Below are 10,290 nucleotides of genomic sequence, written 5' to 3'. Positions count from 1 at the left end.
GAACAGATTAAAAGATATGAAATAACATTTAGTAACAAAAAGTACATTTTATTTTCAACAAAGTAGGAAACCTTTTTTAAAAATTGCAAGAAGAGAATTAAAACTGCAAATATGTCAGCCAAAAGAACCCTGAAGCAACTACACAATGATTGGACGATGACTTCCCTACGACTGCTTTCTAACTGGATGACTGGGTGCTGTGGTGATATTGTATGTTGTCTTCCACACACCTGAATCAAATGAATGGTTGATACCAGGCAATAGCTGCTGATGAGGGATTCTGACATTCTGGTCCACGCTCCATACCAGTTAGTGTTCGACAACAGCCAATAAACAGCAAAAAAGAAGAAGAAGAGAGAATCTGCTTCAGGTGTGTGGGGAAGAGAAGGACCTAAAAGCTGCAGGATGGAGTCTCTCAAGGTCTGGACTTAGTCACTTCTGTTTTAAAAACTGCTTAGAAGAATATCATCTCAGATTAGATCCATATTGGTCAAATATTGAACTTTGACATCCAGCAGATGAGTAATGAAACCATTTTATACACTTGAAAACATCCTGGCACCTGGCTGGCATCACCCATCCTGTGTCCACTTTGTTACATTTTACTTTACAAATAGTGTTTATTTTATTATTACTGAATTTCTGTTTTATTTTTGCTCAATGTTTTAAATTAGACAATATGTGCCCCTTGTTCTCAAATAGTGAGTATAATTTAGACAATAAAATTCTAATTCAGAGAAAAAAAATGGTTGAAAGAAGAAGATAACAGAAACTCATGACAAAATATATCAAACCAGGTCTAAAGCATAGTAATGTGGTAATGGAAACTGGCATAACACCTGTTTCAACACCGGATCATCCCGGTACGCACTGTGTGTGTGTGTGTGTGTGTGTGTGTGTGTGTGTGTGTGCGCGCGCAATACCTTGTGGGGACGATTTTCCTGACATATGCTACGTTGTGGGGACCAGTCGCTCCTCGTGGGGACCAGGCTCAGGTCCCCACGAGGGGAAACCCTGTTTTTGGGTCAGGGGTCAGAGTTAGGGCTAAGGTATGAATTGAGTTTTGGTTAGGGTTAGGGTTAGGTATGTGATGGTTATGGTTAGGAAAAGGGTAAAGGTAAGGTTTAGGCTGTAGAAATGAATGGAAGTCAATGGAAAGTCCCCACAAAGATAGCAAAACAAACGTGTGTGTGTGCGCGCGTGCGTGCGCGCGCGGTTCAGCCAAACAAAGCGGCCCTCATTAGTTGCCTAACAATAGAGTTGCGACTGTTCTGGATTTTCACAACACATCTGACATGTTCAGGTTGATTCAACACAGCAGAGAAGGCAAGTCCAGAAGTGTCTGTGTAAAAATCAATAGTTTAGTTGATCACATCTCCATTCAACATGTTAGGGGTGTGTCTGAGCAGCACTGATGCATTAGTCAGATTTACAGTTAAAAACGTTTTTCTGTGTGTGTGTGTGTGTGTGTGTGTGTGTATCCTCATTAATATTGTGGCTGTAAATGTGGGGCAGAGAGATGGGGAGTGTTTTGGCTACGCTGCCTGGTCACGTGTCTGATCTGGATGTACTGTTAATCCACCGGAAAACCTTCCTCTCCTCCTCCTGTTCTTTTTCGCCTTCACATTTAAAACCGACCTGGACTCTGCAAATGAATGAAAAACCTCCCAGAGGCAGAAGTTAGCACTTTGCTGCAGAGTTAGTCAAACAGCCTCTCTTTCTCTCTCATCCGGCCGCAGCTCCATCGATGCGCCAAGATGACGCACATCTCCGCTCTCCTGGCTCTCACTGTAACATCAGCTCTCCTGGGCTGTATGGCCGCGCGAGCCTCCACCCACTGCAGCTGGACCAAAGTTTCTTCCAGCGGCCAACTGCACGTCAGCTTCCTCCGGGGGGATCCGCACGGCAGCGCCGCGGCACCGCGCCTATACCACGGCGTCTGGTCCGGGGAGCGCGCCCTGCTCGGCTGCACCTGGAGTGATGACGCAGCGCTGATCCAGAGCTACCTGTCTGCGTGTCGGGGGCGCACGCGGGAATTTAACGACCGCGCGGAGAAAACGTTGGATCTGGAGTCTTTGTTTAACGCGGATCGGTGCGTCTCTCTGGCCTCTCCGAGCTTTGCTAATCTCCCGGAGCACACAGCGGGGAGACACGTGAGGAGCCTCGGAGATCAAGGTGAAGGTGAAAGGTCAGAGGTTAGGATTCACGCGCGTGTAAAGCGCGGATTTATCGTCCCCGGGACTCTGTGGTGCGGCTCTGGCAACAAAGCGCCATCATACGCAGATTTGGGTGAGTGATGCTGTGTTTGAACGTGGCAAATTTCTTAAGTTTTGATTTACCATTGTCATGATAAAAAAAAAAAAACATCCATATTGTCTGGATTTAGTTTTAGTATTTTCTCCACTGTTTGTTCAATGAGTGTATCATAGCATATCAATAAATTAGAAAATATTTCTAAATGCAGTCTCTGTGTGCAGTTTAGTGATATAAATCAAACTTTTTATATGATGGCGTCTTAAGTATTAGAAATTGCTATGGTTGCTGCGCCACAGCCACTTAAAAAGTAACTATAAACAGTTTTTATCGTCACTTTTATTGCTTTCACAATATTACCGCAAAGTATAGTGATAAAACTTTAAGTTATATCACAAAATTTTATCAGCCTTATTATGTCCCTTTTGAGAAATGCAGCTATGATTTGTTATACTCTCACTGGCCACTTTATCAGATATAACCGTTTATCTTATCAAATAGCTAATCGGCCTGTAAAATGCTGGCAACTCAGTGTATTTATATAGACAACTAGACATCTGGGCTTCTAGATAAAAACGACCTGTTGAAGTTCAATGGCAAATGAGAGGAAGGAAGAATGGGGATTTAATGTGGGGTAGTTATTGGTACCAGACCTGCTGGTCTCTATTGGGGTATTTGAGAAACTTTCTGTAAGGTTTGAGGGCAAAGTCAAAAACCTTTTGGGTTTAAAAATGGCTAGGGAAGCAACAACAATAGCAACAAAAGAGAAAAATCAGACAGAATCCAAAGTTGCAGGGCTCTGATTTAAATATATCGTGTACATTAATGTAATCTTTATTTTTTTAGCCTTCTAATCCAAGTTTAAATGATTGTATAATGCCACTTTGATTTTCAAAAGCAGAATTTTGCTGCACAAGTTTTAATTGAGAATTTTCTCTAATCCACATAGGATCAAAATTATAAGTCAAGTTTATAGCAACCATTTCAGCGACATGGTAGTTCAAAGTTTTTACGTGATAAAATCATCACGCAGTAACAAGAAATTATGAAACAACCAACAAAACATTACATTTTGTCTATTAATGTTTATAGTTTTATGGCTTCTTCTAAAGCCATAAAACACAAATTAAGATAAATATCTTAATGACGCCACATAGTTTCAATAGAGTAAATCCCGAGTCTATTTTACCTATGACAAAAAATATTTCTGAAAAAGTTTTGATGTATCTACTGTCTTGTTGAATAATCACCATTCAGCTGCTGATTTGTGTTGAAAAATTTAAAAAATTTGATAGTTTTTCAACATTTTTGCAAAACAGCATGATGCCTCCACCACCATGCTTTACAGTCAGTAAAATCGTCTTAGGTTTTGAAAGACTCATCCTACCAACGTCTGTTGTCTCACCTGCCCATAACATTCTTGTATTCATATTTGTTTTTCTCCATGTGGGTTTCCAAGGCAACATGTGCAAAATAATCCATTAAAAAAAGATTCTTAATTGCACATCAATAAAAGGTGCTTTATGAAAACTCATAACCACTTCTTCTGAGTAAAACTCCTGTTCCACGCTCTCCCCTCTTGCAGGTGTGTTTTCAGACACAGACAGCTGCTGCAGGGAGCATGACCAGTGCAAACACACCATCCTGTCCTTCCAGTCCGACTTCGGCGTCTTCAACAGCAACATCTTTACCATGTCCCACTGTGACTGCGACGACAAGTAACTCGCCGCCTCCCAAACCAACCCTGCTCCGTCCCCAGCGGACAAAATCGCCGCTATCTGTGATTTTGCTCACGGTCCCCCTTCCCCCACTACGCTCTCTGCGCTCCAGGTTTCGCAGCTGCCTGATGGAGGCGAATGACAGCATAGCTGACGTGGTGGGCTACACCTTCTTCAACCTGCTGAAGATGCACTGCTTCACCTTTTCTCACCGACTCCAGTGCGCCGAGAGGAACTGGTTCGGAATGTGAGTCTCGTTTTGATTCCAAACGTCGGGCAACATGTAGCAATACTTTGAGAGCATTGATCTCAGTTTCTAGAAAGAAACGTTTCAAAAGCAGTTCAAGGAACTGGCCAGAACTTTTGGACAGACAAACAAAGTTATCCAATGAGCAAATAATAACTTTTTTTTTTTTAGTGTGTGTAAAGAATCAATTTTGCATGTACTTGGACAATGACAGTACTTTGAAAGAAAACATAAGTACGTTAATGCCATTACTAAAAGCTAAATCTGCAGCAAACTGATCTTATATTAGTGTCACACTTCATTCATGTCTCTGGGATTACGTTGGATATACAGTAAATGCATCGCTGATAATCGCAAAGGTTAGTAACTACAGTACAGCCACCCAAAAAATTTGAGAGTATTTAGGACTCCTTCTGAAAAGTCTCGTATGTTCATATTTCAATAGTTCAAGCAGCAAAATGTACCTTAATATGCAATATGCATACACTAGAAACCACTTCAGCACTTGGTGCCAATTAGCACCAAGAAAAATGAATGACGCTCCTGAATTGCAAACATCAGCCAATAGCGTGTCAGGTAGCGTTGCGCCTACGTATCCCAGCTTCCTGAGCTGCATTTTCTCTCGACTGTTTCAGATATGCTCTACAAGAAAAAAGAAAAGAACGCAAATAGATACATTTTCTGCAAATCTTCCCTAAAATTTCTGTAAATTTTGATCATTTCCACAAACTCCGAACCACCAATAGGCGGGTTTCCACCGTATCCCCCCGCAGCAGGATGCTACCACCTCCATGTTTGACAGTAGATGTACATCGTCTCATTGTTGTCAACTGGCAAGTTTTTTTCTCAGTTGACAAAGCCTTCATCTTCATCTTGTCAAAGTGGCCACCTTAAGCTTGAATTTGAAGTTGAGGTTGAAGTGGTGAGTTAATGCAGGTTTGGCACCCATCAGTCGATGGTGATGTTGCTCATCTTTGGAAAATGACCCAGACAGTGGAGTCCTGCCTGGACGAACATCCTAACCAATTTCCTTTCACCTGACAGTGCAGGTCGTCTCTGAGATCTTTGGATATATGCATCCAGAAGACTTTCCCAACTTCTTTCTGGCAGTTTCTGTGTGAGATTTTCATTTCAGACATTTGTGAAGACGGTCTCTCATAGGAGTTGTTTAGCCTTGGAGGGCGACTCAAAGTGTTCTTATTGGTTACCTTAAATGTTCCTGCGTAGAATAATTTCACTACGTGTCCGTCAACCTTTCTCTTTTCCCTCTCGTCATTTCTCCCTCTGCTCTGACCTCACAGGTGTAAAACGACTCAGATGGCGCTGTACGCTGACGTCCACTCACCCATGCTGTACGAGTCCAGCGAGTCCCAAGAGGGCTGCGTCAACAGCACCTGCTCCGACGTCAACTCCACCGCATCTGCACAACTCCAGGAAACAAACGCGTCACGTCCGCACCTGCTGTCCTCCACCGCTGCCACGGACACGGTCCCCGCATCCTCTCCCATCCCCTCCGTCACCGCAGCAACTGAAGCTACGAACCCCACAGACGCCGAGGCGTCAGGATCGACTGTGCGGAGAGATGGCCTGGGGAACGTTGTACCCTCCACGCCGGTCGCTGTGGTTGGGCAGCACAACGCCGTTACAGGTACTTCAACCTGACGGCGCCTGGCACAGTCGGTTTAGTTTTACACTCCGTTACTGAAACTGAAATCCCCCCTGACGTTTGTATCCCGTCCACAGAGGAGGACAGGTCTTGTGTTCTGTACAAAGAACTTGATGAGTGTAAGAACAAGATCCTACCGCAGCAGAGGAAATATGGTCTCCACAACACGGAGACAGGAACGATTTATCACTGCAACTGCACCGCCAGGTAAGTCCAACCATGTTTTCACATTAACATCTGTGTCCAGGGCCGGCCCAAACCTTTTAACAGATTTTCATTTAGGTCCCCCCCCACACCAGATGCAATTGGTGTTATTTCTAATTAACTTGCATCACATCAGTGCCATTATGGTTATTGAGTTTAACTTTACAGGAGTATCAAACTAAAAAAAAAAAAGTATTTGGATTTTGAAATGCAGAGTGGTGTTTGTGTCATATTTTGAAACTACTTGAAAGTAACGTCAGCAGAAAAACACACAGTTTACTGTAAACAAACTCAGTGCTTAAGTTAAACATCTTATATTTCCCCAACAGAGGCAGCAGGTCAGCTGTGTGTAATCCGTCACAGTGACCAATGGGCTTAAGATTTTATTTTTTTGTCAGCATTTAAAACAACAAAAAACAGTCAAAGATGAAAGATATTTGGTCAACGTGACTCCTGATTCAGACTGGTGGGCAGTCCAGGTTTTTAGTTAGTTGGTTAATTGGTCCGTTCATTGGCCAGTAAGCTACGTTTCGGTTCCACCTTCTAACACATATTTAGTCTGCTCTTAAATGGGAGAAACTGTTTTTATGGCTTATTTTCATTTTATGTTCGATGATGTCTTCGTCTGTTTGCAGTTGACACACAAAATCCCCATTAAAGTATAATAAAGTTTGTGGCTGTAATGTGACAGAAACTGAAAAAGTTTTAGGGGTAAAAATACTTCAGCACATCAGTGTAGTCTCAGTATGTATTAATAATAAAGTACCAACTCGTACATCATCTCTAAAATATTGAACCTTAATTTTTGCAAAGCAACATCAGACCTAGTGGTAACAGAACACTCCCCTTTCTGTGTGCATCCGTGTGTGTGCGTGTGTGTGTGGTTGCTTAAACAAATCAGACGTGGGGAGACATTTCATAACACAGACCTAGACCAGGGCCAGTGTAAACATTCACCAACTTATGTAAGACGGCAGCTCTCTGCTCTCTGACGGGCCTTTAGGTCTCTGAACGTTACCGTAGAGCCGGAGTATCACACAGGTTATCAGTCTGTCAGCTTGTTTTAACAGACTTTTGAGTGTTTTTTTTTTTTTTTTTTTTTTTTTTTTTCTGAAACATATCTGACGTTTCTCTGAATGTCCTTCCAGACTGTTCCACTCTCTGACTCAACAGAGACAACTGAGCAAAGTGGAGACTCTTCTGACTGGACATGTGTCTCAGTCCTGCTTCCTGCCCCAGGACTGCGCATCAAGCAGCAAGTCAGTATTTACAAAAACATACTGCTTTGTGTGTCTAATATCGCATAATCACTCTGTGGGAGAAACTCTTTAATTAACCCACCGTAAAAGTTTGTCTAAGAACTTTTAAAAAAGTGCTTAAAAGCTGTGCAAAGATGTACAAAAAGACAAAACATTTGGATAAAAATGTTAGTCTTTGATTGGCTGAAGAGTCTGTAGCAGATTTTCATCTTCTTCCATCGTGGCAAAAAGCTGAAAATGTATAGAATGAATAACAATAATCTAATTCTCTGCATTCACAAAAATGAGTGCAGAGATGCGCTGAATTGTTAACATTAACATTGCATAACACAAATGGAATTCAGAGCTAAAAATTTGTGATTGATGTGAACCCAGTGGGTTTGTAAAAGCAACCAGATCAAATTAGCATTTTTCACATCCGAAGATCAAAGTATTGTCAATCCACAAATGTTAAGTTGGGACAAAATCTTGAGAAACAACCAGCAAAGACTGACAGATGTTATTGACGTCTCCACATTTACGAAGATTTGTTGCTGCATAAGTTGACTGTTCAGAGTGCCGCGTCTGAACCCATTCATTTTAATTTTTATTTATTTCATTTGTTCACTGTTTAAAATGAACATGCGGCATGCTGACATGAACGAAAGTTTTAAACGAAAAGCAGTAGTTTGAAGGGGAGAAAAAAAAACCTCATCTAATTGACCCCTTATCTCTTATATATTCTACATTAATATAAGAACAGTAAAGTTACAGAGGTAGAGATAACAGCACACACACACACGATAAAAATGTTTTTGTTTTTTTTATTTCCTGCTTTGATTCATCAGCTGCACTGCTACGGTGGTGAAAGCAGAACTTCCTCGTCTTGACCCAACGAGTGTTGAAGTGGCGGAGCAGCGCCATCTGCAGGCAGAGAGACGGAGGGGCAGGAGGCCAGGCGCGACGAAAGCCAAGAAGAAAGACCGAGCTGTGAGACTTTACAAACTGTGTGTGAGAATGACTCGACCCAAGCAAACCGGGAAGAACAGAAAACGAGTCCAAAGCACAGAACAGCCTCGTATCACAGGAACTCAGGTCAACTGAACGGCCGGTAGCAGGGAGGAAAAAAGACATTGTGAAATAAATGATTAAAAACTGTTTTATAGGATTTGATTCAAACAAAGGAACACATTTCAGCTATTTTAAGTTCTATTTTTTTTCCTCTGTGAAAGATTATTTGTCTTTCACAGAGGAAAGACAAATAAGGTGGTAATAATGAGGTAATTATTTTAATCATTTTCTGAGAAAGTTCCATATTAAAAGCCAGATAGATCAGTAACTACCTCAAGTAAAGACTAGACTTTACATTTCTTCCTTTGTTTATTGAACTGAGGGGGAAAAAAACGTTCAGAATTCAGCCTAATTAAGTTTTAGTTGCTTATACAAATCAACCCTTAGCAAATCATTATTATTCTTATTTCAGCGATAATAAGATTTTCAGTTGAAACATTAAATAAAACGGTTAATATGGAAAACTTTCAGACATAATTTCCAAGGCAACGCTGTTAAATAATGACTGTAAAAGCAGAGTTCATCCTTCTGGAAATGCATGCTGTGTTGCCTCATGACCACGAGGGGGCGGTGGTTTCCAAACTTTGAAACCACAATCTTTAATCGGCTCTTAGACTGACAACAAAACAAGTAGTTTTTTCGTCTGTTCTGTTCAATAAGCAAAATTTGCCCCCAAGCAATGTATTTTAGTAAGAAAAAAAAATAATAAAGAAATAAAATAAGAAATCAGGATACAAAGATTTTTACAATAGAGGTTGAATTGAATTTTTTTTTCTCAACATTTCTGAGATGATAAAAGGCAGATATTTATTTCACAATGTCTTATGTTTTATTAAGTTATGGAAACTTCTTTGGGACCCTATTAAATATTGCACTATTATATATTTATTTGAGCAACCTTTGAGTCACTGTGGAGCTTAAGCCAAACTCCTTCTGGAATCTGGTAAATGTAGTTCTTTAGTGAAATGTAGCAGAATTTATTTCTAAGACGAAAACTGAGCCTGAGGATGGTTCACGTCTTTACTGCTGTACTTCATATAATGTGTTCATCTCCTCCAGACCTGATGTCTGTTTCTCTCCCTAGTTGGTTCGAAAATGTGAAAAATGACAGCGACTTCAAAAATGTTGACACTCCTGTTACAACGCCACCTGTTGGTGATGTGAGAAAAAACAAACAAAAAAAAGTGACCATCATAAATCCTTTCAAAGGTTTTTCAGATAATGTGACCTTTATTAAGTGGAGTTCAACTGAAAAACAAACAAATGTGTCAGAAGGAAAAAAAATCAGACTTATTCGATTATGAGGGCAATTTTAGCTCTAGACTTTGACTAGGCCATCCCAGAACTTTAATATTCCCCTAATGAAGTATTTATTTTTCTTCAGCTTCGTCCATCTTGATTGTATTTAAAGTAAAGTAACCCCAGAGCATGATCCTGCCACTACCATCCTTTGCTGTCGAAATAACAATTACGAATGAATAACTTTTCTCCAAAAAGCTGCACAGGATAAATGTCGCATGATATGCGGGGAAAAAGTTATGTTCTCTTTTTACATAAAAAACAAAAAATTAAAAAAAAATCTGGTGTGAACACATTTGATAGCCGCTGTCCGTCTGTAGCCCAGCTCCTAGAAGAGCACGTTGAAGTTGTATTTGTACAGAATTTTTGTGAAAGCCTTTGTAAATTTTGGTTGGTGTTGCAATGAACTGGAAATCATTTGTAAATACTTGTACATGAGAAGCACTCATAAAAGTTGAGATTTATGAACATAAAAATGTTTTCATTGTGTTTCTTTTAGTTTGTCAGAGAAGGAAATTTGTAGCTGATGGTAAAAAAAAAAAAGTTTTTCTTCTGGAAAATTTTAATGTACCAAAGCACACAAAATATAATCTG

The 10,290-nt window shown here is 40.5% G+C and overlaps 1 protein-coding gene across 1 annotated transcript; it reads left to right on the top strand.

Moving 5' to 3' along the window:
- The first annotated feature begins 234 nt into the window (after window positions 1–234).
- On the top strand, window positions 235–10,172 carry pla2g3 (phospholipase A2 group III). The gene is made up of 8 exons (XM_088010744.1): window positions 235–420; window positions 1,740–2,289; window positions 3,839–3,971; window positions 4,084–4,218; window positions 5,520–5,866; window positions 5,962–6,091; window positions 7,237–7,347; window positions 8,175–10,172. Exons 1-8 carry the CDS (start codon window positions 406–408, stop codon window positions 8,428–8,430), a joined length of 1,677 nt encoding a protein of 558 aa, XP_087866870.1. The 5' UTR covers window positions 235–405; the 3' UTR covers window positions 8,431–10,172.
- Window positions 10,173–10,290: the final 118 nt, after the last annotated feature.

The sequence above is a fragment of the Poecilia mexicana genome, unplaced genomic scaffold (assembly GCF_051168715.1).
Source record: "Poecilia mexicana isolate PSO_F unplaced genomic scaffold, ASM5116871v1 scaffold_12, whole genome shotgun sequence".
NCBI lineage: Eukaryota > Metazoa > Chordata > Actinopteri > Cyprinodontiformes > Poeciliidae > Poecilia > Poecilia mexicana.
The sequence above is the reverse complement of the archived record's forward strand: the minus strand, read 5'-3'. Positions and strand labels throughout refer to the sequence as shown.

Coding starts and splice junctions, on each gene's coding strand:
- pla2g3 (XM_088010744.1), top strand. Junction 3,972..4,083: donor CACTGTGACTGCGACGACAA/GTAACTCGCCGC, acceptor TCTGCGCTCCAG/GTTTCGCAGCTGCCTGATGG. Junction 5,867..5,961: donor GCAGCACAACGCCGTTACAG/GTACTTCAACCT, acceptor TCCCGTCCACAG/AGGAGGACAGGTCTTGTGTT.